The following is a 27,146-nucleotide window of genomic DNA, read 5'->3' as shown; positions in this document are numbered from 1 at the left end:
CAGCATCAGAGTGCTGTCCGTTGACGGACTAGAGGAGCAAGGGGGCCAGCTAGAGGGGTCAACCGGGCCCTAACTCATCCTAGGAAAAGGTGCCATATACACCTTGCTAATGAGGGGTACACCTACCTACAACCATAGCCTAATGTAATAGGCAGAATACGCTGATCTCTCCCCACAAGGGGAGATATACAGGATCAAGAAAGAGAAAAAAATTAATAAATAAATAAAAAAAAATTCACAAAAGAAACTTATCAAAACACACACATATATATACAAACAAACTAGTGCATCCTACCTACAGAGCTCCTCTTAGGAGACTCCGCACCCACTGTAGAGCCATAGTCTGTATTAGCCTCCTCACAGGCCTAACAAGTCTACCCCGCCTAGTGCATAGCCAACCCCCATGATGACCAGGTGAAGCACGTGTGTGGGCAGTAGACCTAAGAGTTGAGGGGGGCTCCACGGACAGAGACAACTCAGCACTATCACTTGGCACAGCACAGGCAGGGTTGCTGCTGTGCAAAGACAGCACAGTGCTTACTGAGTCCAAATTAACTGTATCCGGAGCCACTTGAATCCCCTGTGAATCCCCTATGTCGCTACCATGAGATGTGGAAGCACCAGGAAGCCCAGCCACCCACGAAGCTGTGCGGTCGACAGATGTATTGTCCCCACTGGACCCTGAGACGCAAGCCTCACTGAGACTACCCCCAGAGAATGACAGATTCTCCTCATCATCCACATCGGTCAGTGGCAGGAAGTTAACTGGCATGATGAGGTTCCTATGTACAGTTTTTACAGTACCTGATGGGCTCCTGATGTGGTATGTGTGTGTCCTACTATTCACAGTGACAACAGTGTAAATAGTCCCCTCCCACCTATCTGCCAGTTTCTTCTTGCCCCGCTCCCCCTTGTTAGCCAGTAAGACTCTGTCACCCACATTAACCAGGTGTCCCTTAGCCTTTCTGTTATACAGCTCCGTCTGACGAAGCTGTTGTTTCTCTGCGTGGTCTGCGCCAGAGTCATGGCCTCTCGCAAATCCCTCCCTAAGGATGCCACATACGTGTCGATATCAACTGTCTCCCCGTCCAGCAAAACACTTTCGAACATCAAGTCTACAGGCAACCTAGGAGTGCGGCCATACATCAAATAGAAAGGGGGGTACCCTGTGGTCTCGTGAACCGTGCAGTTATACGCAAAAGCGAGGCCATTCAACATTTGAGGCCACTTGGCCTTTGACCTAGGTGGTAGAGCCCTGATCATATTCCCTAGGGTGCGGTTCATCCTCTCTACCTGACCATTCCCCATGGGATGATACGGGGTGGTGTGGGACTTTTCCACCCCAGCCAGTTGGAGCAACTCAGCAATTAAAGAGCTCTCAAAATTAGCCCCCTGGTCAGAATGAATACAAGCTGGAAATCCATAGACACAGAAGTACTTGTTCCATAGGACCCGAGCCACAGACTTGGCCGACTGACTAGGGCATGGGAAGGCACATGCCAGCTTAGTGAAATGGTCAGTCACTACTAACACATCAACAGACTTATTATTGGAGTCTTCTGCAGACCAAAAATCAATGCACACTAACTCGAGAGGTGCTGAGGAAGTAATGGAAACGAAGAGGGGCCCTAGCCTCAGGTTCCGGAGCCTTGCTCACTACACATCTCTTGCACCTCTGGACGTAAGCCCGGACATCTCTCTCAAGCGTGTCCCAATAAAACCTCTGTCTGGCCAACCACAGAGTACGCTGCTGACCCTGATGACCAGCCTCATCATGTACCCCTTCAAGAACCATGAGCCTTAGTGCCTCAGGTACCACATACTGGAAAGCATTCTTTTTGGACACAGTATTCTTAGACACCCTATACAACACGCCCCACCCTGGTGGTGAGTTTACTCCATTGCCTCAGGGTTCTAAGTGTCTCCTGGGACTCGTGCTCCCGCTCCCGCCTGGACGGACGACGCCCCCTGTCAACAAAGAACCTAACCCTGGAAATGGTAGCATCTTGACACTGCTTATCATACAGTTCATCATGGCTGAGCACTGGCAAAGGATTTTGGCCAGACATGGCCATAGCCTTCAGCTGCTGAGCATGAGAGACGGCCCTAAGCCTAGCGCCGTCCCCCCAATGGTGAGAGGACTGGAATACAGCAGACACTTCTTCACGCGAGACTCTACCACCCACCTCAAACTGAACAGCATGTGCAGCCCCGACACACACCTCGTCAGGCCCAGAAACCATCCGCTGTTCCCCTCACTTCAGAAAGCTCAGTGGACAGGCGAAACATATCCTGAACTGCATCCACTTGCAAGTTCTCTGCCTCTTGGAGCAGATCAGCATAGGGAGTTCTGGTCAAGCGGTGCATAACTCTGGGCCTCACAAAAGGCTCCCTGCTCAGAGCATCCGCCACCACATTCTTGGGACCGGGAATATACAAAATATCAAAATCATACGGTGCTAGCTTAGCCACCCAACGCTGCTCGCATGCATCCAGTTTCGGCTTCGTCAAAATATACTTAAGTGGGTTATTATCAGTCCACACTGTGAACCTGTGACCCCGTAGCCAGTGACTAAATTTATCACAAATAGCCCACCTCATAGCGAAGAACTCGAGCCGATGAGCAGGATATTTAGACTGGGCATGATTCAACGACTTGCTTGCAAAAGCAATGGGCCGAGCTTTGTCTAGACCAGGCTGCACCTGGGACAGTACAGCCCCAAGACCACTAGTGGACGCATCAACAGACAGCAGAAAAGGCTTAGTGAAATCTGGATGGGCTAAAGGCACACTATTCACCAGTGCAGACTTAAGGGCCTGAAACGCCTCTGAACACTCAGGGGACCAGTCCTGAGGGCAGAGCTTTCTCCTTTGCACGGGCCTACTCACCCCCTTATTCCTACGTGGCCTTTTAGACCCACCTGTAAGTACAAACAGTGGCCTTGCCAGTACAGAACAGTTCTCAATGAAATGCTGGTAGTAAACCACCATACCAAGAAAGGAGCGGATCTTACTCGCCGACGGTGTGGCACCATCAGCCTCCATCAAATCTGACTGCGAGACATTCACAATAGCCTCAACCTTGTCTGGATCACTAGCAACACCCTCCTGAGAAACTATATGACCTAGAAATTTCACAGACCTCCTAAGAAATTTACACTTTGCAGGCGACAACTTTAGGTTGTGTTCCTTCAACGCTCAAAAATCATGCGTAATCGCTGCAAACTCTCGTCTTCAGATCTCCCGAAACATAACAGATCATCCAAATAACAGAGGAAGGCTTAAGAATTTTGATCCCCAAATATGGAGAGCATCATTCTCATTGAAGGAGGCGGGGCTATTACACAAACCCTGCGGGAGCCTGTATATTTCATGCAATCCTAATGGAGATGAAAAGGCGGTATACTTCTTATCATCCTCATGCAAAGGCATGTTGTAATAACCTGAGGTTAAATCCATAGTGGAAAAGAACACATTTACCACCTAGAGCAGCAAGGACATCCGCTTGGTGAGGAAGTGGGTGAGCATCCTTAACCGTTGCGCGCGTTAAGCCACCTAAAGTCAGTGCATAATCGCAGGTCCCCGTTCTTCTTCCACACCAGCACTAATGGAGAAGCGTACTCACTACTAGATTTTCTAATTATCTCTTTTTCCTCCATTTCATCCAAAGTCTCTTTCAACTTCTGATAATGTGCTGGGGACAGCCTGCGATATGGCAACCTGAAAGGACGGTCATCTGTTAACCTGATCCTATGGCAAAACTCACGTGCCTCACCACAGTCAAGCTTATGCCGAGAAAAGATAGACTCGTATTCCTTTATCAGATCAACTAACCTGTCCTTCCCACAAGGAGAGGCCTGACAATCGTCAATGGGTATAGACCCCAGTCCAAGGCCCTGCAATGTGCCTATCAACATTCCCAACCACGCCCACCAGAGTCACTGTTAACAGACAAACTGCCATGAGAACTGCCTGACCTCACCGTAGCTACATTCTGTGACACCAAGTCATGATCAAAATCCTCCAGGGCAATGCACGGGTACACATCTGCTACCTTTGCGTTCCGGCGCAAGGTTACTGCGTCGGGCGTGGGATTAACAATCTTAACCGGAAGCCACCCATCTCCCCACATAGGAGAGACAATACGTCCAACAAGCATCTGTCTATTTATGCAGCGCGTAGTGCTGGGCTCCACAACAACCGTGCTGCCAACAGAGATACGTGTTTTCGGTGGCAACCTGCCCCACACCAGATGCTCAGTCATAGGTTGGAGTGTGACTGCACTCTTCAGCCTCAGTGTACCCCACTTTATCTGGAATGGACTCACCTCTCCATCTCTCCAAATTCGATAAAGGCGTAAAAACTGGCTGCTATCACCCTGACCTGCTACATCAGGCTGACTCACAACCCGCCAGAAAGCATCACTGGACTTAAATTGCCTGATAAGAGGCTTCAACACATTAGTGCCAACAATCAACGGGTCCACCTGTCCCTTGATAATCAACACAGGAACTTCAAATTTGAATCCATACATCTCAATAACCATGTCAAGCACACCAAGAGGACTAGTCTGTTTACCCCCGCAACCAACCAAGACAATATCCACAGGAGTTGGAGACTCACCCAGCAACACACCTGCTTCCCTCAGACGTGGCACAACGTCTGCACTAAGTGTGGTCGCCATTGACCCAGTATCCAACATCCCCTGTACTTCAACCTTGCCCTGCACTAAAACCGATGCATAAAACAAACTGTCACTCTGTGTCACTCTCATGGTGTTCTGCATGACTACTCTGCTTGACTTTGGCAAGGTTTCACACAAATACGAATACACAGACTCAATGTCATCATTCAAACCGGAGGGTAAACTAAGATGCCTGCCACTGTCCTCCCCCGAATGGAGGCTCACTAGTTTCCCTGAAACGGCTTCAGCGTCTGTGCTGGCTCCACCGCCACAGGCACAACAGCCCGACTCCTACCTAAAGACCTACCCTGACATTGAAGTCGTGTGTGGCCAGGGCTAAAACACAGAAAGCACAAATTATGCAATCTACAATGTGACTGAGTAGAGTGGTCGGAACTCTGACACACTCCGCATCTGAAGTTGCGCGTCACACTTTGCCTAGGCTGGCCAGCAACTTGCGCATTACACACAACCATCTTTTCTAACACGTCAAGCAACCTGTCAATTTTGGTACCCTCCGCAGCTGCACTACCTAGCTTGCCCACCCCCACTGTAGACTCACCAGTCGGCACACTGCTGACCACCGCCCCACTTACCGGTGTGGCTGTCAAAGTGGTGTGCTGAGATACATGGCCCACCTTTCCCGCACGGCTCCTCAAAAACTCATCCAACTGTGATTGGACTTCACAGGCCGTCCACATAGTCTGTGGCTTACTCAGGAACATTAGGGACAAGTCTTTTTCAGGGCAATGCCTAATAAACATGGCCGCAACCTCTACAGTTTGCGGCTGCAATGCCTTACTGCCTTTTCCCATAGACTGTTCAACTACCTCAGCTGCCTTGTTCAGCCTGATCCAATAGTCCAAAGGCTGTTCACTGGGATACGGCAAGGTGGCATAAAAATCAGCCAGCGGCATACCTGAACGCACCACCGAATCAAAGTGTTGCCGGAGCACCCCGAACACAGCCTCCACATCCCCAGAAGTCAAACACATGACTATTGCTGCGCAGCCAAATGCGGACTACATCTCTGGCCCTGCCCACCAGTCTGCCCACCAACTCATCCACACATTCCCGCCCGGTGTAGCCACTTCTACCTAAGTATGCCCTCATTAAACCCTCCCATTCAGACAGAGAGAACTTATCACTGTTATCACCTCTGAAGAACGGAGGCTCCTTCTTCTGAGATTTAAGGACCAGATTCAATTGTGAGCCATCAATAAAGGAACCACCCCCCGGTGAATGGCCAGTAGATAGAGATGGAGAACCAGAATGCATGGTATGCAAAATATTTGCACTGACTGCCTGACTAATGTTAAAACTGATATCCCTAACTTGTTCACTGGTCAGCACCGTAGGGGTGTCAGACCTAGTGGATGCTTGGCGCACAGGTGTAGAAAATGAAATCCTATTCCTAACAGTGTCGTCACCCATCAACCCAGGACTACCTGAAGGGCTAAATGTCGGAAGACCCTCCCCCTCCCAACACTAAAGTAGTAACAACCAGTAGGCTCCATAATAAGTACACGTTAATAGAAAGAGAAAACAAAATTGAAAAAAAAAATATATATATATATATATATAATATACCAAAATGATATAAAACACAGTGTTACGATTCAAACATATGAATTGTTCATTTGCACCGCCTCACTAACAGAGACCACAGATGCATTCACCCTTGCAATGCACTCAGTAACAGTTCAAAAGATACACGGTGATGCATGCAAGTGCATCAAGCGTGAGGCACGCTATAAAAGCAGCAACGTCAGTGGCAGCGCACGTCGGCGTCGTCGTTGGTCTCAGGTCGGCGTTGTCGATGCAGCTAGCCCAGTGTTCGGCACACAGCTGAACAGAGATCCGGGTCGTCACGGCACCACTGTAACGGAGGTTATCTTCCCCTCGCTGTTTCACTCTGCGTTGTGTTTGTTTAAGAAGGACACAGCCACCGACCTGATGTTCACACGTTTATTGCTGCTTCCTGATACATGCAAATGACGAACATAAAATCCGTTGGACAGAGTTAGCAAGACGCTCAGCTCCTCTGTCCCATACATTCGAAGAAAGAGCTAACACGTGCACAAAACACACAAGTGCAAAACGTGACCCACCTGATACATGCAAATGACGAACATAAAATCCGTTGGACAGAGTTAGCAAGACGCTCAGCTCCTGTCAATACAAATCAGGCAAGCCACTTAAAACAATATGCACAAAACAAGCTCACATGTAGGCTAGCTAACTCGCCAGTGTGTGTCTGCAGGACGTGTACCTACCTCTGTCCCATACATTCGAAGAAAGAGACAGAGGAAAGGAAGAACCCAGAGACAACCTCTCAATCACACCCACTTCAAAACATTGTATCCAAATAATACTCGGGAACCAATAATCTGCACCTTGACCGTGCTAGAGAATTAACCCATGAAGGGAGGGAAATTCAGGGAAGCACATTAAACCCTGTTACATTAGTATACAGTGTGTTGATATACAGTGTGTTAGTATACAGTGTGTTGATATACAGTGTGTTGATATACAGTGTGTTAGTATACAGATATACAGTGTGTTAGTATACAGTGTGTTGATATACAGTGTGTTAGTATACAGTGTGTTGATATACAGTGTGTTAATATACAGTGTGTTGATATACAGTGTGTTGATATACAGTGTGTTGATATACAGTGTGTTGATATACAGTGTGTTGATATACAGTGTGTTCATATACAGTGATTCCACCTTTAACGTGTCATTAACATATCCTTGAATAGGTCGATGATAACCACAATGAAAGGATCCTGGGTCATCCATCAAATCTTTTCTGCTTTCAGATTTGCTTGTTTTCTTGAAAGAAATGTTAATAAGTTGTTATATTTACTATGTTGAATTTAGGCTATATTTAAAGCATTCAAAGCACACCATTAAGTAATGTATTTATGGGATAGTATACTTCATACACTAAATATCAATTTAAGTATAAGTGCTTATTAGTAAACTTAGTAATTACACTGAAGTACTACTGAAGTAGAAATGTACCTGTAATTAGCACATTTGTAATTTATTTACGTTTTTTTTTTTCAACTACAATTGAACTTGATAATAGTATATGAAAATCGACTCAAATTGAACTTGAATAGAATATTTAAAGCAATCAAAGCACACCATTATGTAATGCAAAATAATGAGTGTTCTGTCTCTCCTTGCATCTGGCTCGTTTCAGAGCATGTCTGTGTTGTATTTGATATCGTTGGAAAGCCTGATTAGTCACCTTTACAACGAGGTACAACTTGTAAGGATCGTGCATTCGTGGAATGAGCGACACAGCTAACCGTGTGGGTAGCGGCCCAAAAAAATGTGGCAAAATCCCCTGCAATATTCTTCTGTTGGTATACACAGGCTTTCCAACGATATAAAATACAATACCAATTGGTATTAGTAAAGGGGAGGAATAATCGACCGAAATAACGTTTCCGAACTTTGTTTGGAGAAGTTTAGTTGCATTTCTACCTTTTCTTATTGGGGACCAAGCAGTGAAGCTGTGTTTCTACCTTTTTTCATTTACTCATTTTCATTTCTTATTTCTTCTTCCATTGGCAGCTCCAAGAACCGTTAAAAGGTTAAAAGTTTAGAAATTTGGCTGGGGACCGACCCCTGGTTCTTTTCACCAAAAAGCAATCCCACTTAAAGGTCCATTTCACCTCAATTCACCAAACGTTACCCTCTGAAAATGACTCAGAAAAGAGAAGACAGATGGAAAGACTCCTTCTCTGATCCGAGCCGTCTGTCCTGTCCAATCAAAGTTGTCATCTCCAAAATGCTGAGCGGAAACACCTTCCCCTTCTTACAGCAACTTCCCACTGCCTCCTTAATTCTTGGGGGGAACCTTCAAAATCGGATAAACTAGTCGTACGATATCCTTAAAGAAAACCTGTGGATAATCTTAAAACATTAACAACCACTGACACAGTATATGCTTGGCCTAACTAGTTCAATTAATAATAAAACTACAACCCGCTCAGAAGGAATGAGTTGCTTGTAATTTAGCCTACAGCCGGTTTGGAGCATAGGCATGTACCTTGTAAGAGTTCACTGTTTTGTAACTATGGGGTGAATAAAGCACTCTGCAACTCTGCATGAAACAAGCAAATGACATGCATATTGGCAGGATAGTCATAATACTATAAGTCAAAAGTCCTGGCAGTGAAAAGTGTAAATATTGTCATTTCTTGCAGACATTGGGACCGTATGTCGAGTCTCCTACACAGAAAGAGCATAAACTACAAGAAGAAAACCTCCGGCTCTCTTCTAAAAACCTGGAGCTCTGCTTCCAGCTGGAGCAAGCAACCAAAGACTTGCCCAGATTAAAGGTATACAATTTATTTAAAAGAGCATCTATTCAGAGTTCACCAATCTTCTCTCTGTTTCTCATGCTTCACGTCACTCATCTTCCCCGACAGGACCAAGTGTCTGATCTCAAAGACATGTGTAACGTTCTCATTAAGGAGAAGGCTGCATTGGAGGCGAAACTTGGGCACATCCGCAAGGTAAATGATCACTTTGGCCTCTTATGTTAGTAGGCGGGGGCGACAGTGGTACAGGGGGTAGAGAAGTCGTTTAGTAGTCAGAAGGTTGCTAGTTCGATTCCCTGTCGAAGCGTCCTTGAGCAAGACACTGAACCTCTAATTGCTCCTGATGTGCAGTGTGCCATCAGTGTACATGTAAAAATGTGTATACATTGTAAGTCGCACATATGTAAGTCGCTTTGGATAAAAGCGTCTGCTAAATGTAAATGTAAATGTTAGTAAACTTGTGCTACTCCGTTATGTGATACAGTGACCTTCTCCTCCTTTTACATTTACATTTACATTTAGTCATTTAGCAGACGCTTTTGTCCAAAGCGACGTACAAGGGAGAGAATATTCAAGCTACGGGCAATAGAACCTGGTGTAACAATAAATAAATACTACTTTACATGAGAAATATAACAAAATGAAATAAAAAACGAAGAAAGAAGTGCAGAAATGTAACTGCTGTAATTGCAAGTTACGCACTAGTCGAAGTGCCAGTTAGGACGGGAAGTGCTCTCTGAAGAGTTGGGTCTTCAAAAGCTTCTTAAAGGTAGAGAGGGACGCCCCTGCTCCGTTATGTGATACAGTGACCCTCTCCTCCTTTTGTAGGCAGGGGGCAGTGGGAAGACGGCCCCTGAGCTGGAGAAGACCATCGGTCTGATGAAGAAGGTGGTGGAGAGAGTCCAGCGGGAAAACGAGGCTTTGAAGAAGGTCTCCGCCCCAGCCATGCAGGAGCAGCTGTGTGCACTTGAGCAAGAGCATGACAAACTCAAGGTGTGTGTGAGATGTGCACTTGAGCAAAGAGCATGACAAACTCAAGGTGTGTGTGAGATGTGCACTTGAGCAAAGAGCATGACAAACTCAAGGTGTGTGTGAGATGTGCACTTGAGCAAAGAGCATGACAAACTCAAGGTGTGGGAGATGTTCACTTGAGCAAAGAGCATGACAAACTCAAGGTGTGTGGGATGTTCACTTGAGCAAAGAGCATGACAAACTCAAGGTGTGGGAGATTTTCCCACAACTGAATACCTAGGCCAATTATGTGGTTTTAAAAACATTTTTTTTAAAAATTCCCCAACAATTATTATTCATTGTTTATTTACTCCAGTTTGTGTTTGTGTGCGGAGTGATGTCATGCTATCTATGGCGCTAGTAAACAATTTTACAGCGAATGCATTTAGAATGAAGATAACACTTATCCCTAGCAAAATGGTTCAAAAGCCATTAGTAGCCATTCTTTTTTTCTAGATTCGGTTTTTCAATTCCATGTATTTATATAGCGCAAATAACAATTGAAAGGTTCTTTACATCAGAGCCCAGAACTTGAACCTCTTTATTTAACTAGCTGTCTGTGACAACACCTTGGATGGGCCTCTGTCCCTCGTGTTTCTCTCCCATCATATGATTTCATTGTATGAGAGTCGACTCACGCTTTATCACATCATGATATTTGGGTCGTTATAAGATGTCTCCATTGAATTGGAAGGCATAGAATGGACGTCGTCAGCAACGTTCTTCTGTTTCTGCAGAACTTCCTGCTTTGCTGGGGACCTCAGTTCCACTAATTGCTCTGGATGTTTTGCCTAAGTAGTGCACAAACGCATCTTCTGCCCGTCGTTTATTTCATTTAAGGGTTATTGAATGACTTCTATCAAGCATAACGCATCATCGGTGACCTCACATTTCCTTTCTGTTTTGAGTTTGACAAGAGGAATGTCCATTCTATTCATTGGGGTTCAATTGGTATTAGTAAAGGGGAGGAATAATCGACCGAAATAGCGTTTCCGAACTTATTTTTTTGGAGTTTAGTTGCATTTCTACCTTTTTTCTTATTGGGGACCAAGCAGTGAAGTTGTGTTTCTACCTTTTTTCATTTACTCATTTTCTGTTTTCTTATTTCTTCTTCCATTGGCAGCTCCAAGAACCGTCGGAAACGTTATTTCGGTCGATTATTCCTCCCCTTTAATAATACCAATTGGTATTGTATTTTATATAACCTTACGGTTAAAATTTTAGAAATTTGGCTTAACGCATCATCGGTGACCCCACATTTCCTTTCTGTTTTGAGTTTGACAAGCGGAATGTCCATTCTATTCATGGTGTGGTGTCCCCTGGTGTCCCCTTTCCATTAGGGATGACTGATCTCAGATTTTGTAAATTCAATGACTATTGGTCTGCCACACTGGAGCCATTGATAAGAGACCACATTAACATAAACTGGGGTTAAATGAAAAGATCTTTGGATGGATGTTTAAAAGTGTTTTGTATTGATTGACATCACTGTGATTTTTCCCTCCCACTGTAGGCACAATATGATCAGCTCAAGGGGAAAATGCAAACGGAGTTAAAAAAAGAAGGGTGGAGAAAACTATGACGGAGAATGACCAGTTAAGGAATTACATTAAAAAGGTAAAGATAAAGCATCTCCGCTGTTAAGTTCTTAAACCCAAACGGAAAGCCTTGTTTGCAGTTTCAGTTAGTAACGTGTAATTTGTGATTTACAGGAAGCAGCAGAGAAACTGTTTCGAAGTGACCAATCAGAAGCTTCAATTAGATCTGGATGATGCTGATGAAAGGCTGACATAGCAGAGTGCACTTCAGTGGGTTGAGTTTTTAAATCTGCGATTGTAACGAGGTACATTTAAGCCATTAATAATGGATACTGAGACTGGTGTGGAAGTGTTTGATACTCAAAGAATTTACCATCCTGTTCAAACACAAAACACACAAAGATTTGTCTTCAGCTTATCAAAGGATCAATAAAAGAGACCTCAAATCCGCTCCCATTTGCCTTCTTTGAACAGCCATGACACAAGCATTCCTCGCTTATTAGAATGACAAAATAAAACTACACCGTTTTTAATTCAACAGAAACATTTTCAGCATCTGCCACCATGTGACATCACTCTCGGATGCTCTAATGGTCACCCAAACATATTTGCATCCTAACACAAATCTTCTTCATAGGGGGAATGTCTGATGGTGTTCCAAAAACTGCTACAAATCATTCTGTTTCTGTCATACAAACATGAAAGATTATACTCAGAAACCTTTAACGCTCTGAGGTTGATATATTTTGTGTGAGTGAGTGTACAACGAATATGCATATTTTAGTCTCACACCCATTCTCACGGAGACCCATTCATATGATAACACCGTGGCAAATTGGTGGTTGCTATTAGGTCATTTCGAGGCAACAAAAACCCTGAAAATAATCTGACTCCTACCAATAAAAGCACAGGTTGTTTTCTTTGACCTTGGAAGACACCAGAAAGATGGCACACTGGAGAAAAAGACATCCCTGGTGCTGAAGCCGTGCAGTAAGTCCAAGCATTGACCTGTTTGTAAATTCTCTTCGGATGAAAACGAGAGGACAGCGAAAGAATGTTTCCTTTTTGACCACTGCTTCGGTCCCATTGAGGATTATGTTTGTGACCTAGTAAGCGTGACTTGTTCCTTACAAATGTTGAGGTGACTAGCTGTCGTGGTTATGGTGGCCAGTGCTGTTGATTAGCCCAGAAATGCAGATGGTTGAATAGATTATCTCATGATCTCTGCAACTCATGTGATACACAAAAAATAAATACAACTTTTTTTCTTTTCTCCTTAGAGTAGGATAACAGTGTACACATGTTCAGAGTAGACATTTCAGCGTGTCTGACGTTAAATATAAATCTTTGTCCGTAGCATATTATATTGCAGCCAACTGTACTAATATTGGCACCATGCTGCATACTGTAATGTTGACTACGCCACCCTGGATAAGAGACACATTGAATGGAGGCGTATCATTGACAATGGAGAAAAACAGCAATTACACTTGGAGGCACTCGGATTGCACTCCCTCCTGTAACACGCAGTGCAGAGTAGATGAATAATTAACCCCAGAAAACCATTTCATGCAAATATCCAGAGCGTGTTTTGTTATATTTTATTAGTAATAATAATAATAATAATAAATCACATTTATATAGCGATTTTCACAGTTCTCAAAGAGGCTTAAAATAAAGACATAAAAAAAAGATAACAAATGAAAGAATAAAAAAAACTAAAAACCATGGTGTGTCTGTGTGGGGTGGGGGGTTAGTTGAGGAAGGCATGTCTGAAGAGGTGGGTTTTGAGGGCACTTTTAAATGCTGACAGTGTGGGTATGGTGTGGTAATGAGTTCCACAGGGAGGGGGTGGCGACCAAAAAAGCCTTATCACCCCAGGTTGGGCACTTGGTCCTCTGTATTTGCAGGAGGTTGGCATCCACAGACCTGAGGCATCGGAAAGGGGCATGTTGGAGGAGGAGGTCGGAGAGGTAAGGGGTGGAGGCAGGTTGTTCGCATCGTATCGCTTCAGATAAACTCGATTTAGCACTGATTTCTTCTTCAGGTCTGTTGGCTGTTTCAGGTGCGTTACTGCCAGCTACAAAAAAAATGATCATGGGCAACATCTGCGCTAGATGTTTCTGCAAACAACTAAACCAAAGAGACACTAGGGCGGGTCACCCATGGCTGTCGCACAGGACCAGTGCAGGTACTGTCCCCAGAGCATGAACGCTCTCTGCAGTACTGCATATGCACATATACTGTATACATGGGTACCAGCTCACCAAACAGCGGTTTCTGGCATAAATGCCAATGCGGTGAGGAGGAAGAACAGTGTTAGATTATACTAAATCTACGTGTTGGTTTACAGAGAATCAAGTGAAAGACCGCAACGAAGCAATAGGTTTGAATACAGTTGAGTTTACTGAGTTTCAAGAGATGTACAAATATAGTCTTAGGTGAGTTCACAAAGAGCTCTGTCACCCACGACTGGAGAATGCATTCTGACATTCACATACGCAATTCAATCTTTTAACCCCTCAGTCGCCACAATGTTGCTTAATCATGGATCCCCTGGGGAGCTGTAACTAACTAACTCTTGATTTTCTCTTACAACAGCCCCAACAACATCGCTCAGGCTCCACAGGGTCAGAAGTGGTGGCTGGGGTCCAAGAGGAGGCACTTGGGTGAACTTTCCAGTACGTGATAGTGGCGGCAAGGAGGGAGGGTGTCACACTCCGGTGTTTTCCGCAGCATTGCTCCCGTGTTTTGCAGCCCCTGGACGTGGGATTCTTTGGCCCTTTTAAAGGTGGCTGACAATCTTTGCCACTATAACAACGCATTTGTGGTGAATCAGGCCCATTTTGCCAAAGTCTTCTGTGGTGTTACTGTCAGAGCTATTGAGACTTTTGGCATAAAAAAAAAACTTCAAAGAAATAAAATATTTGTACAAAATAGTCTGTCAGGTAACATTATAGCGAACTATCTTAGCTCTGTATGGCTTTGTAACAAAATCAACTGCTGTTAGATTTTGGTTTTTAAGGACGGTCACTCAGACGCAAGCCAGAAGCAAAAGCAAGCCAGTGGTTGTGGCTGAGACGCTCACAGACTACTAGGGGTCTCCAAGTAGTTCAGTTAACCTGAACTAACACTGAGATATTTGAAATCTTAGCCAGAGACACCCACACTCTATGTGAATAGCCATCTTCCTCTGAGCGGCCAGGTATGTTCATACACTCTAAATATTTTGAAAGTTTATTGTCTTTCTCTTGTAATTTAAGATTATTCACTTTAGATTAGTTTGAATCTGTAAATGAATTAGTAACTTGCACCTGACAAATAAATTGTGATGCTCTGATCCACTTTTGCCTCTTCTGAAATGATTAACAGGAGAAGAGGGAGGGAGGGAGAACACACTCCCGTTACATTAAGGTCTGATGAAATGTTACAAATAGGTTTTTGAAAAAATTGAGAAAAAGTTGCAAAATTTCACATTTTTTAATTAGAAAACCATTGAAGCAAAGATTCAGATGACTTGAGAGATGGAAATTATGACAGAATTTTGAGTCTGGGCCAAGCCGTTTTCGAGATCATTGCGAAAACGTAAACTTGATTATTACAATGTCACCGTGAGGTCAATGTCTGTCATTTCATGTGCATTGAATGGGTCCAAGCAGACTTGAGGATAGTCATTGATTATTGAAGAATTTGTGAATTTATGTATTTGGAACTGTATTCAGCCAGTCAAACAATACAAATCGGTAATGCTGTTACCCTTGACACCGAGGCTTCGAAGCTTGTGTCCAGAATGTGAAGCATTTTCAGACGAAGCTCGGTATCGAGGCTTGTATTTTTTTGTGAAATTACGTCAATGGTGACATCTGAAGCCTTATTTGAGTCTACTGCTTTGAGAAATGGTTCTCTTTTGACAGGACGCTTCGACTATAAGATGTCACAATTCCCATCTCAGGAATCGAACCTGAACGTCGTCTCCACCAGTTGCACGACTGTATACATAGACATACATGTTGCACTGTATACATAGACTTACATGTTGCACTGTATACATCATCATCATTGTTTATTCAGGGAGAATTGACTGAGCACAGGGCTCTTTGCAGCAATGCCCTGATTGAGGCTACATAGTACAGAAGAACAATAAATAAACAAACCATAACAAAATAAAACAGACAAAATAAATTTAAAAAACACATTAAACAACTCAGAAATTAAGTATAAAAAAATAAAATAACATAAAGTAAAAAAATTAAATCAGAGAATCATTTAAAACAACAGCATTGAGGCACATCCTTATTATCTAAAAGGCTCTTAAATTGGTTGACAGACAAATACTTGGTTAATTTCAACTCCACTTGAATAGTGGTATGGGAAGCAAAGAACTTAAAAGCTATTTTACCTATATTAGTTTTTGTAAGGGGGATTTCAAGGGAGATGAGGCTCTGTGACCGTGTATTATGACAGATGGATTTTAATTTTAAAAGTGACATGAGATAATTGGGCAGTTTTCCCACTAAGGCTTTATAAATAAATAAAAGACAGTGTTTTTCCCTCCTGTCTGCTAGAGGGGACCAACCAACATTCTTGTATAAGTTACAGTGGTGGGTCCTGAAAGCGTCTCCTGTAACAAAGCGAATAGCACTATGGTAAACAGAGTCCAGGAGTTTTAAGGTAGAGGGTGCAGCATACATGTAAACAATGTCACCATAGTCAAGAACTGACAAAATTGTTGATTGCACTATTTCCATTCGGTTTTCAAAATTTCAGTATACATAGACATACATGTTACACTGTATACATACACATCAAAATTCACTATTTGTATCAAGGTTTTATTTTCATTATGGAAGTACATTTAGCATAAATACCTAAAATGGACAATGGCCGGAATTTTTTCTACCATACTTTTTTGTGTGTATGCATGTTCTTGTACCAGGCCTTTGTGCACCATGTATTGAACACATTCACTGTCCCGCGAATCTTTCCTACACCGCATTTTCATTGACCACCAGGTGTACCTAGAGTGCATTCGAAGCCTCGAGAAATGAACCACTTTTCAACACACCTGGCTGGAAAGCTTCAAGGTTCATGAAGCTTCATTTCGCCACCACTACAAATCGGCATTTTGAACAGTGAGGTGCGCAAACCGGTGACTTAATCTATGTTCCATATTCATTGTAGTTTTCGCTGTCATTTCGCTCAGCGTTAGGAACGAAACTCTAAACTCGATTACTTTCCCACCCTATTTTATCATTATTCATGTGCTTTTACTTTGAAAGTTCACCGTCTCACATACAGAAATCCTTACCGGAAGCGATCTCACACCGCTGCTAGTTTCAGCAGAGTCTGTCGTACTAGACAATCTGCCAAAACTGTCTGGTTTCACACGGCTATGTGGAGAGAATTTTTTTGTCTCTGGGTTGTTTACAACAGACAATCATCTGGAAATACTACAAACGTATATTTGCAAGCAGGTTCGTTTTTCGGTCAACTCTCATTGACTTAGTGTAAAAGTTTGCTAAACCCAAGACAATGTTCTGACTAATGTAAGCTAACGTTTGGCTAGCTGGTTAACCTCATCTTGTGCTATGTAAACAATTAACGTTGTTTTTGGCAGGCGTGATCTGACAGATTGACTTTATGTGTCTGTCTTGGCTGAAGTAGAAATTGATTACGGTCTTAAAACATTACGTAAACAGTTACTCAATGCTTTAGCCGACGTTACAGGGTTTGTCAACATTTAGCATCCTATATCGATAGCAATCTGCCAAGCCAACCAGGGGTGCGTTTCTCAAGTCTTTGCGGAACAACGGTGGTACGAGGCGTTGTTGGCTGTGCTGAACTATCGCCCTACTTTCTTCGAAACCGTAGTAAGTTAGCTACGTCACAAGCCATAGTCCCAACAACGCTGTTGACATAGGCAGCATATAGAGTTTACAAATGAGTCTGCCAGCCCATTTATTTCATATCTGGCAACCCGGGGTTTGAAAAGGGTACTGTAGAAATGGGCAGTGGGCGGGGCCACAGGCCAAAACACAGACACACTTCACTTCCGGCTCCGGAATGGAAGATGAAATAAAATCATTAAAATGTTCATGATGTGTCGTCAGAGTTGAAGGAAACATATTGAGTTGAAATACTGGCTTTCTCTGACAACTATGCTACAGCCAGCATTTCAACGTAATATGTTTCCTTAAAGGCCTGGTCCTCACATATCATGATCATTTTATGATTTAGTACTGTAAACATATTACACATTGGTCCTTTAACAGTTCAGAAATGTTTAAAAGAAAGATGACTAGAGCATACATTTCAGCCGTCAAAAAAATATGGTTATCTGTGTTTATTTTCGGTTCTAAAATACTGAACTGTAGAATGTTGGTGTGGGCGATGCAACAGTCTTGCATCTCATTTCGAAGAAGAATAGTACAAATCCATAGAAGTCCATATTTGTTCTTAATACAGATTTATAATATATCATTATTAAAGACAGAGGACATGGTATATATCAGACTTTGCTCTCAGTTTGTGTATTCAATTTTCCTGGGCATTGAGAAAAAAACATTCTAATGTCCATTTGTAATTGAACTTGTCTGGGCTGGGCCCATTGATTGAGACCCTCAGACAGACAGACAGACAGACAGACAGACAGACAGACAGGCAGACAGGCAGGCAGGCAGGCAGGCAGGCAGGCAGGCAGACAGACAGACAGACAGACAGGCAGGCAGGCAGGCAGACAGACAGGTGCTCTCTGGGGAGCCTATTTCAAAGGTCAGATGCATGAAAGAAAAGGTCAGGTGCATTTACAGACAGCGCCTAGAGACAATTGTATAAGCGCCTAGAGACAATTGTATAAGCGCCTAGAGACAATTGTATTGTTATGGCGCTATATAAATAAAATTGAATTGAATTGAATTGAATTGAATTTACAAATAGCCTACGCTAACACGAAGAGCCGCCTTGCTCCTCAGTGGCATGAACATGGTTACATTGTCAGAGTTTTGTCCCAACAGGTTTTCAAACCCACTGGTTCCTGTACGGGCGCACGTGTTGTATATTCACCTAACAGCACCAGTTGTGGTCTGCCTCTGTCACCACTGGTAGTGGGAGATGCTTTGCTGAAACAACCGGGCAAACACAACGTTGTTTACGTTATGAGTGAAGTGAAGTGGGAAGATCTTTTTGGTTCATTATGGAAGTGTCGGGACTAATTAGACTAAGGCCGGCCGCCATTAATGATAATTAATGAGAAACATTGCAACCACCCAACTTTGCGATTGATCGTTTGAACTACGCTTTGCAGAAACATCAACTAATTAAATGACCGCGGAGATTGCAGCAGTTGCAACGATGCTTTTGAGAAACGCACACCTCAGCTCAGTTAATATTTCAGCCAGCTTATGACTACTGAAGTCTACTTAACATGATTGTAATTGAGAAAATGTGTCATTATTTTGTTATTGCACCAATGAGTGATCATTAATATAACTGTTTTATGTTTAAGATATTTAGCCTCAGGTGAATGTCTTATAGTTTTGACAGTGGCTTCTCTGTATCCGTTGCAGGTCCCCTTCACCTGTGCTCTTGAGGTCTTCCATCATGGGAGCTGAACAAAGTGGCGATTCCGAGCATAAACACTCCGACCTTAAACACTCCGACCTAGGTACGTCAGGTGGTGAACCACAAACCCTTGCCGATCTTGTGCTACAGATTTGTCAGAGGAAAATTCAATGGCTGGTCTTGTGCTGGATATCCACTCTTGCCACACCATTATCTTGCGCCTGCAAACGCTTCACTTCCCCTCCCTCAGTTTGCCCCTAATGGGCCACTTTCTTTTCTAAGGAGGCAAATTCTAGGCCAGTTTAGGCTGCTACTAACCCACCCGGACTGCTTTCTCTTCCCTGCCCTCCCAGATAGCCAATAGACACTGGGCCGGATCTGGGCCAGATCTGGGCCACACCTATCAGAACATCTGGGCCACACCTACCATAACATCTGGGCCACACCTATCATAACATCTGGGTCACACCTATCATAACATCTGGGTCACACCTATCATAACATCTGGGCCACACCTATCATAACATCTGGGCCACACCTATCATAACATCTGGGTCACACCTATCATAACATCTGGGCCACACCTATCATAACATCTGGGCCACACCTATCATAACATCTGGATCACACCTATCATAACATCTGGGCCACACCTATCATAACATCTGGATCACACCTATCATAACATCTGGGCCACACCTATCATAACATCTGGGTCACACCTATCATAACATCTGGGCCACACCTATCATAACATCTGGGTCACACCTATCATAACATCTGGGCCACACCTATCATAACATCTGGGCCACACCTATCATAACATCGGGGCCAGATTCTCCAAATGCAGGGGCGGATCTAGAGAGACTTTCTCAGGGTGGGATCAGGATCGTAAGGGGCAGTCAACTCAAATCAAATCCAAGTTGTCTATGCATGGGCTGGCATATGTAGTCGTGGGCTATACCTGCGTTCTCTTATCTTACACGCTAAAACACCTAATTGAACATTTTGATATTGAATGTATTCATTGGCCTCCAGATTCTAATGTAGGTCCATTACCTGGTGACGGGTGCCAAATAAATGTGGGTGCAATTGTGTATAAATGTTAATACTCTCCTCACAAGGGCAGCCAAGATAATGTTGGTTCTATCCTGATGACGACACCAATAGAAAGTTGGTGATCTCACCCAAAATGGGTAAGCATCAACTCTTCACATGGAGGCTCCAACACAAAGTGAACACATTATCAATGATCAAAAGTAATATATGTTATCTAACTAGTTGTATCGAACTAAAGAACTATGTTAAAGAGTTGTCTGCTGTAACCATGGATACCACTCTAGAGTCTCGCATGCTGAGATGCCTGATGTAAGCGACACGATGTAGTCCACTCGGTCCCTGTTTAGCATATTGGTAACAACATCTTTTATTTTTTATTAGACAAGACAGCAGTTACTCACAAACAACAGACCAATACCTCCATTGCTACTCACCGAATGATTTGTCTAGGTTTTCTACTGACGTTTCGCTCACACTTTTTATTTTTGCCGATTTTGTGAAAACACATTCATTTTACCGTAGAGATTTTTCTTTGCAACCAGGAATTCTGAGAATGCACTAAAATAAGACTAAAATAAGACTACAAACTTCCAGTTGACTTCTGTACTCAGGCGAGCCTGGCTGTGTCTGGATAGTCAAAAAAATGATGTCCTATGTCCTCTCCTAAGCACTTTTCCTTGACCTCAATGGTCCTTCATTAAGGACGGTCCAGTGTACCTTATGCTGAAGGAGATAAGAAAGGAAGCATTAAAGCGCCTTTCCTTAGCATTTGCTCTTATCATGGCTGACACTTAGATAGTTCTGGGTCATTTCACTCAGTTAGGAACCTTCCTAAGCAGAAAAGACTGCAGCCCTTGACTTACGTTGGCCAGGAGAGAAAAGACTCTCCGACTGCAGCCCTTGACCTACGTTGGCCAGGAGAGAAAAGACTCTCCGACTGCAGCCCTTGACTTACGTTGGCCAGGATAGAAAATAGTTCAAGCGATCTCCGGGTTATAGTAAGTGATTGGCTGACATTTCATAGTAGGAGTTCCTGATTAAATTGCACGCAAGTCCTCGACTAAGTCACACAAGGAACGCATTCATCTGTGATATCCCAAACTAAGTCACACAAGGAACGCATTCATCTGTGATATCCCATAATATGTTCCCAAGTGTACTTACAATATCTGATGATCTGGGATCTGGTGAAACTTTCTTGAAAAACTAAAAATTCTGAATTTCAAATGTTCTGCACTGCCAAACTTCAAGAACATTCCCTTTAAAGTTTATGGTCCCCAGTCTCTAGATCCAAATCCTTTTTTTGTCCCATTTTGCAAAAAGCATATAAAATATATAAACTCATTCATCCAATACGTAATGAATTGTGTGGCTTGCAAATCCTTTGAATTTAGTATACTTGTGCACACATTGAGTGGTTGTGCCGTAGTTGAGGGGTAAGGTGTTTGTTTCCTTGCCAGGTTGCATCTGGTTACAGTGTTTCATTTGCAATTCTTACAGGTCTTATTATATACATTATTGCGTTGTTTCAGCTCCGATTTTCGCAAGCCAGCCTCAAAGCAGACGTTGTACTACAGCCAGATGTGTGTCAGACAGCAGCATGGAGCGTCTAATGTTACTGGCGTTAGAGTACCCTGGATTGTATGATCTGTCAGTCACACATATGAACCATTGCAATGCTACTTGACAGTGAAACATGCAAATATTAGCAGATAATGCAGAATTTGTAACAATTGTTTGCACCATAACCTTAGTAATGCTATCTTCTGGTAGGATTGTTGGATTGGATCTATCATACGTACAAGTTCAGATGTTTTGAATGCATACAGACCTCTGTTGGATTGAAATGTCTTGGCACCACACTTGGACTCATTCTCATGTGATCTGCCATTCCACAAAGGAAATGAATGACTTCCAGTTGTGGAAACAATGCCACAGTATAAGAGCAGCTTTAGCTTTAGGCTAGGGTCTGCTCTCTCCGCTAGCAGGGCTAGCAGTCGCAAATCACAATTCTGCAAACAAAATTATAAGTACTGGGAAAAAAATCCAATTGGACATGTTTTAAATCTTGAGTGGTTTTTCAAACTACTCCTCTAATCAATACTCATCTTATTAGACAATAATGCCACAGTGGTCATTGTGACTCAACTGCTTTGTCCACCAGGCTTGAAATACAGCCCAAGGAAAAGTTGTGATGTTGTTGAAGAGGGCAAAGCCTGGTTTTATTGTTTAAATAGCAAAAAAGAACTGGGCTTTGTCTTCAAGGCCATGTACAGGTATAATTAGGATTGTAAAGAAACACTTCTACTTTGAGTCTTGGGAGTGTATCAAGCATGTAAGCAAACAAACAAACACTTCTACTTTGAGTCTTGGGAGTGTATCAAGCATGTAAACAAACAAACAAACACTTCTACTTTGAGTCTTATATACCTGGATATCAAGCATGTTACGGTGGATTGTTTGAGATGCTGTTATTTAAAATACACTCAAATAAAATGTTTGCACCAACCATTGGTTAATGAAATGCTAGAGGAGAGGTAGGTTTTTTGCATTCTGTATTCATGCAGTTGCAGTTGTGGGTGTTTTGGTGTCTGTGGCAAACTCACTTTAAGCGCCCCGCAAACAAACAAAAAAAAAATACTGGTTAACATGGTTTGGATACAAGTTTGTGTACCACAATAAAATGCTTCATTTAGATGTTGATTTTTCTCTTTCTCTCCAGCGGTATCTTCTCCTGCAAAGCAAAGAGCCAAAATGGATGACATTGTCGTAGTTGCCCAAGGAACACAAACAATACGCAACATTCACAATGATCCCGATGTTATCAAACTCCAAGAAATCCCAACTTTCCAGCCACTTCTGAAAGGTCAGCATAAGTTCTTATTTTGATTGAATGCATGCTGTAGTCAAACTCATCATCTCATCTCATCTCAAACTGGCAGCTCCTCCTCTGATTGGATGCATGCTGTAGTCAAACTCATCATCTCATCTCAAACTGGCAGCTCCGCATGCTGTAGTTAAACTCATCATCTCATCTCAAACTGGCAGCTCCTCCTCTGATTGGATGCATGCTGTAGTCAAACTCATCATCTCATCTCAAACTCATCATCTCATCTCACACTGGAGAAGTCGTTTAGTAATCAGAAGGTTGCTAGTTCGATTCCCTGTCGAAGCGTCCTTGAGCAAGACACTGAACCCCTAATTGCTCCTGATGTACAGTGTGCCATCAGTGTAAATGTTAAATTTGTATACATTGTAAGTCGCACATATGTAAGTCGCATAAGTGTCTTAGTCTAGCATCTGGATCAGGGTACAGTATGATCTAGTTAAATATGTGGACGCTGGCCACGATGAAGACAAGGCTACTTCATTTATCTTAGTTTCACAGAACGTCATTGATTATTTCAAAAATCAGCACGCTTACGCTGCAGAACTGAGACACACGGTGATTCACAGAGGACCAAACTCTTCTCTTCACCTCGCTGCCAAACTTGCTTCAACTTGTATACGTCGAGCATACTCTGAAGTATAATTTGTATTGGGATAACAACGTAATGTATTCGTATTTCAGTATGAATGTTCAATAAAATAGGATATATTTGTTTTGTTTACAACCAAATGTGGTCTTTGGGATATACAGTTCATGGCTGCAAAAAAATATTTACATATTACATTCAAGGAGTTGATAGACATTTCTGCCTGAGACTCCAAATAGACTTAAGCGAAATTTATGCTACTCCGATTTCACGGAGTCGGACATAGGGAACGCCCCTCTGAACACAGGGAACGCCTCTCCGACATTAACCGCTCTCTCCGAACCCTCTCCGAGCACCTCGGAGAGGCTGTCGTGCACCTACTCATTTTTCTAACTTCCCGTACGAGATTCCCGTACGAGGTTTGTTGGAGAGGGCTCGGAGTAGCATAAATTAAGCATTAGTAGTGCATTTTTATGAATGCTCATTGGAGCACGATGAAGCTTAAATCGTCACATATTCTTTCGTTTCCATTACGGTGTAAAGCAGACGTGCTAACACCAAAACTGGCACTGGTGCTACCATCTTATACCCCTTGTCCACCAACGTGAACTAGGTGCTAGTTCTTGTCCACCAACGTGAACTAGGTGCTAGTTCTTGTCCACCAACGTGAACTAGGTGCTAGTTCTTGTCCACCAACGTGAACTAGGTGCTAGTTCTTGGCCTGCTGGAAGTGAACTAGGTGCTAGTTCTTGGCCTGCTGGAAGTGCCGGTTCAAGGAATTGCTGCTGCTCCTGGCCAAGAGCCGGTTCTTTGGCTGTCAAAGCATGAAGAACTGTTCAGAGATTAAGCACTCGCCTGCCAAACCCTGGAGCTGCCTTGGTGGAAAACGGGTATAGAAACGAGACTCTCTTGAAACTGATTTTCACAGTTCTCACACAAATCCTTTTTTTGAACTGAACCTAACAGTGTAACACGGAAGAAGCATGCTGATGAGTTTCGGCTCCAAAAGAATGTTTTCAACCTTTTGGGGCGACATTGGCACAGGAGGTAGAGAAGACGTTTAGTAATCAGAAGGTTGTTAGTTCAATTCCCTGTCGCAGCGTCCTTGAGCAAGACACTGAACCCCTAATTGCTCCTGATGTGTGCAGTGTGCCATCAGTGTAAATGTAAAAATGTGTATACATCCTTGTAAGTCGCTTTGGATAAAAGCGTCTGCTAAATGACTAAATGTAAATGTTTTGTGCCACTCTAAATGGATCTCTGTTTCCAGGTGTGTTGAGTGGCCAGACCACTCCCAGTAGTGTGTGTGTGGAGAAACTGGACCCTGTGAACGTGCTGCAGCTCTGCGTGCGCTACCAGGGCCACCTGCACCAGTGTGCAGAGGCCGTGGCCTTCGACCAGAACGCTCTCGTCAAAAGAATCAAAGAGGTACGTAAGCACCCTTTCATTTCAATGTGGGATTTCTCCCAACATGAAGAAAGAATCCTTCATTGTGAGCATAATGTACTTAATAAAGGCGGATCATTTAACAGCAAATAAGGTCTCTCTTGCCCAGGTGAATTGCGTTTAAACCTTGTTTGATTCAATGAAGTCTGTCTATAAGGTCTATAATTAATACGCCAATAAAGAAATCTGCACCCTTCCAGCTATGTATCTATGCGACTAATATCGCAATGACTTTATTTGGACAAGCAAGCATTGTGTCCAAGTCCGTAAACAATGACTTTATTTGGACAAGCAAGCATTGTGTCCAAGTCCGTAAACAATGACACTATTTGGACAAGCAAGCATTGTGTCCAAGTCCGTAAACAATGACACTATTTGGACAAGCAAGCATTGTGTCCAAGTCCGTAAACAATGACACTATTTGGACAAGCAAGCATTGTGTCCAAGTCCGTAAAACAAACTCTGGTGTTCAGACAGAGCTCTGACTCTGACCTAGACATGAATTATTCCAGCCAATCAACACTCTGCTTCTGGAGCATTGAAGGGAGGGGTGTCATTTGATTGGCTGCTGAGCTCAAATATCAAAACATTTTTCATAAGAATTGCAGATGGTACTTTTAAGGTTCTTATTTAAACTTTGTTTCTTGAGGTTTTAGCCTACAAATTACAAGAATGTAGCTTACAATATAGAGAACAAATGATACTATCTCCAGGTACATAAGTAAAGTCTGGAACATACCAGAGAAACACAGACAGATTTGACTTTTGCTTGAGTCAAATGAGGGGCAACACAACCCGTCTGGGTGATATGGGCCTGAATGTAGTCTCTGCTCTGGGTGATATGGGCCTGAATGTAGTCTCTGCTCTGGGTGATATGGGCCTGAATGTAGTCTCTGCTCTGGGTGATATGGGCCTGAATGTACTCTCTGCTCTGGGTGATATGGGCCTCTCTGCTCTGGGTGATATGGCCCATATGTCTGCTCAAACTACCCGCCTGAATGTTACTCTCTGCTCTGCTCTGCTAGATGGATCTGTCTGTGGAGGCCTTGTTCAGCATCATGCAGGAGCGGCAGAAGCGCTACGCTAAGTACGCGGAACAGATCCAGAAGGTGAACGAGATGTCCATGATCCTGCGGCGCATCCAGATGGGCATCGACCAGACCGTGCCCCTGATGGAGCGGCTCAACAACCTGCTCCCTGAGACCGAACGACTCGAGCCCTTCAGCATGAAGCAACAACTCACGGGGACCAAGCAGTGACAACGCTCCTGAAGCAGCGAGGCGGCACCTCGGAGGGGAGCAGAAGACTGGAGTTATGAAGACCTCTGCCAGTTGTCACTCTTCCTCAAATGAATTGGACACATCTGGGGAAACAAACACCAGAAATTGGTGAAATGCAGTTAAAAGGGCCTAAAAGCTTTTAAAAACTATTAACTGGGAGGAAAGTTTGACTGAGAAGACGTCCGATGAATGTGTAATGTTGTCAAAAGAATAATATAAGATAATTGTATGTATATTTGTGATTTCGTCTTATGCCATTACTGTGCTATAAAGTTCACTTTTAAAGCAACATTGTGTGTTATTTGTATCCCAAAATAAATATCCTGATCGACATTGGTGATTTGTTAAAGCAACAGTAATTTCCTGCTTTTGTGAGGTATGTTTTTATAGGAAACAAGCTTTGTAATCGTCTTCAAATTCATATTGATGGTATCTGGTCATGTGAAAGGACGGATAAACACACCTGTTGTTCCTGCTGACCGCCAAGGCTATGCACTATGTGATTCCGGTTCCAGGATCACCCCGCGAAAAAAAATTAAGAAAAGCTTTTATATTGCCACGTTAGCATGCTAGCACGTGTTTAGCAGTGCTAACTGTGCTGATGTTGGTGTTTACAAGTTTTTTGCTTTTAAGTAGTTACCTCACTAGGTTAAGACCACTTCCTTTTGCTGTTTCTTACTTTTGCATTAAGAAGTTCTGCATATCAAACGATTAAAATATTTAATCGCGATTAATCGCATTTATGTCAT

At 43.2% G+C, this 27,146-nt stretch overlaps 2 protein-coding genes across 4 annotated transcripts in view; both read left to right on the top strand.

Moving 5' to 3' along the window:
* Positions 1 to 11,768, top strand: part of cep290 (centrosomal protein 290) — a 63,338-nt gene extending 51,570 nt beyond the window's left edge. Inside the window, exons 43-47 of the mRNA XM_031561725.2 lie at positions 8,911 to 9,045; positions 9,136 to 9,222; positions 9,856 to 10,020; positions 11,552 to 11,654; positions 11,749 to 11,768. Of these exons, the coding sequence (XP_031417585.1) occupies positions 8,911 to 9,045; positions 9,136 to 9,222; positions 9,856 to 10,020; positions 11,552 to 11,620 (456 nt within the window). The 3' untranslated portion in view covers positions 11,621 to 11,654; positions 11,749 to 11,768. The remainder of the gene's footprint in view (positions 1 to 8,910; positions 9,046 to 9,135; positions 9,223 to 9,855; positions 10,021 to 11,551; positions 11,655 to 11,748) is intronic.
* A 5,100-nt stretch (positions 11,769 to 16,868) lies between these two features.
* Positions 16,869 to 26,496, top strand: borcs5 (BLOC-1 related complex subunit 5). 3 transcript variants are annotated; one of them, XM_031563800.2, is made up of 5 exons: positions 16,869 to 17,050; positions 19,142 to 19,239; positions 22,918 to 23,061; positions 24,942 to 25,099; positions 26,143 to 26,496. In XM_031563800.2, the coding sequence occupies exons 2-5, from the start codon at positions 19,176 to 19,178 to the stop codon at positions 26,374 to 26,376; spliced, it is 600 nt and encodes a 199-aa protein (XP_031419660.1). In that variant the 5' UTR covers positions 16,869 to 17,050; positions 19,142 to 19,175; the 3' UTR covers positions 26,377 to 26,496. The 3 variants fall into 3 exon arrangements, with proteins under 3 accessions (XP_031419660.1, XP_031419667.1, XP_031419675.1); XM_031563807.2 differs by lacking the exon at positions 16,869 to 17,050 and adding an exon at positions 20,266 to 20,332; XM_031563815.2 differs by lacking the exon at positions 16,869 to 17,050 and adding an exon at positions 20,261 to 20,332.
* The last annotated feature ends 650 nt before the right edge of the window (positions 26,497 to 27,146 follow it).

This window comes from Clupea harengus, chromosome 3, assembly GCF_900700415.2.
Source record: "Clupea harengus chromosome 3, Ch_v2.0.2, whole genome shotgun sequence".
NCBI lineage: Eukaryota > Metazoa > Chordata > Actinopteri > Clupeiformes > Clupeidae > Clupea > Clupea harengus.
The sequence above is the reverse complement of the archived record's forward strand: the minus strand, read 5'-3'. Positions and strand labels throughout refer to the sequence as shown.

Bases quoted from the DNA above. Each gene is read 5' to 3' on its own strand.
- borcs5 (XM_031563800.2), top strand. From the start codon at position 19,176: ATGGGAGCTGAACAAAGTGGCGATTCCGAGCATAAACACTCCGACCTT. The intron at 19,240-22,917 runs GTACGTCAGGTG...CTTTCTCTCCAG, and splicing joins CCTTAAACACTCCGACCTAG to CGGTATCTTCTCCTGCAAAG. The intron at 25,100-26,142 runs GTACGTAAGCAC...CTGCTCTGCTAG, and splicing joins TCGTCAAAAGAATCAAAGAG to ATGGATCTGTCTGTGGAGGC.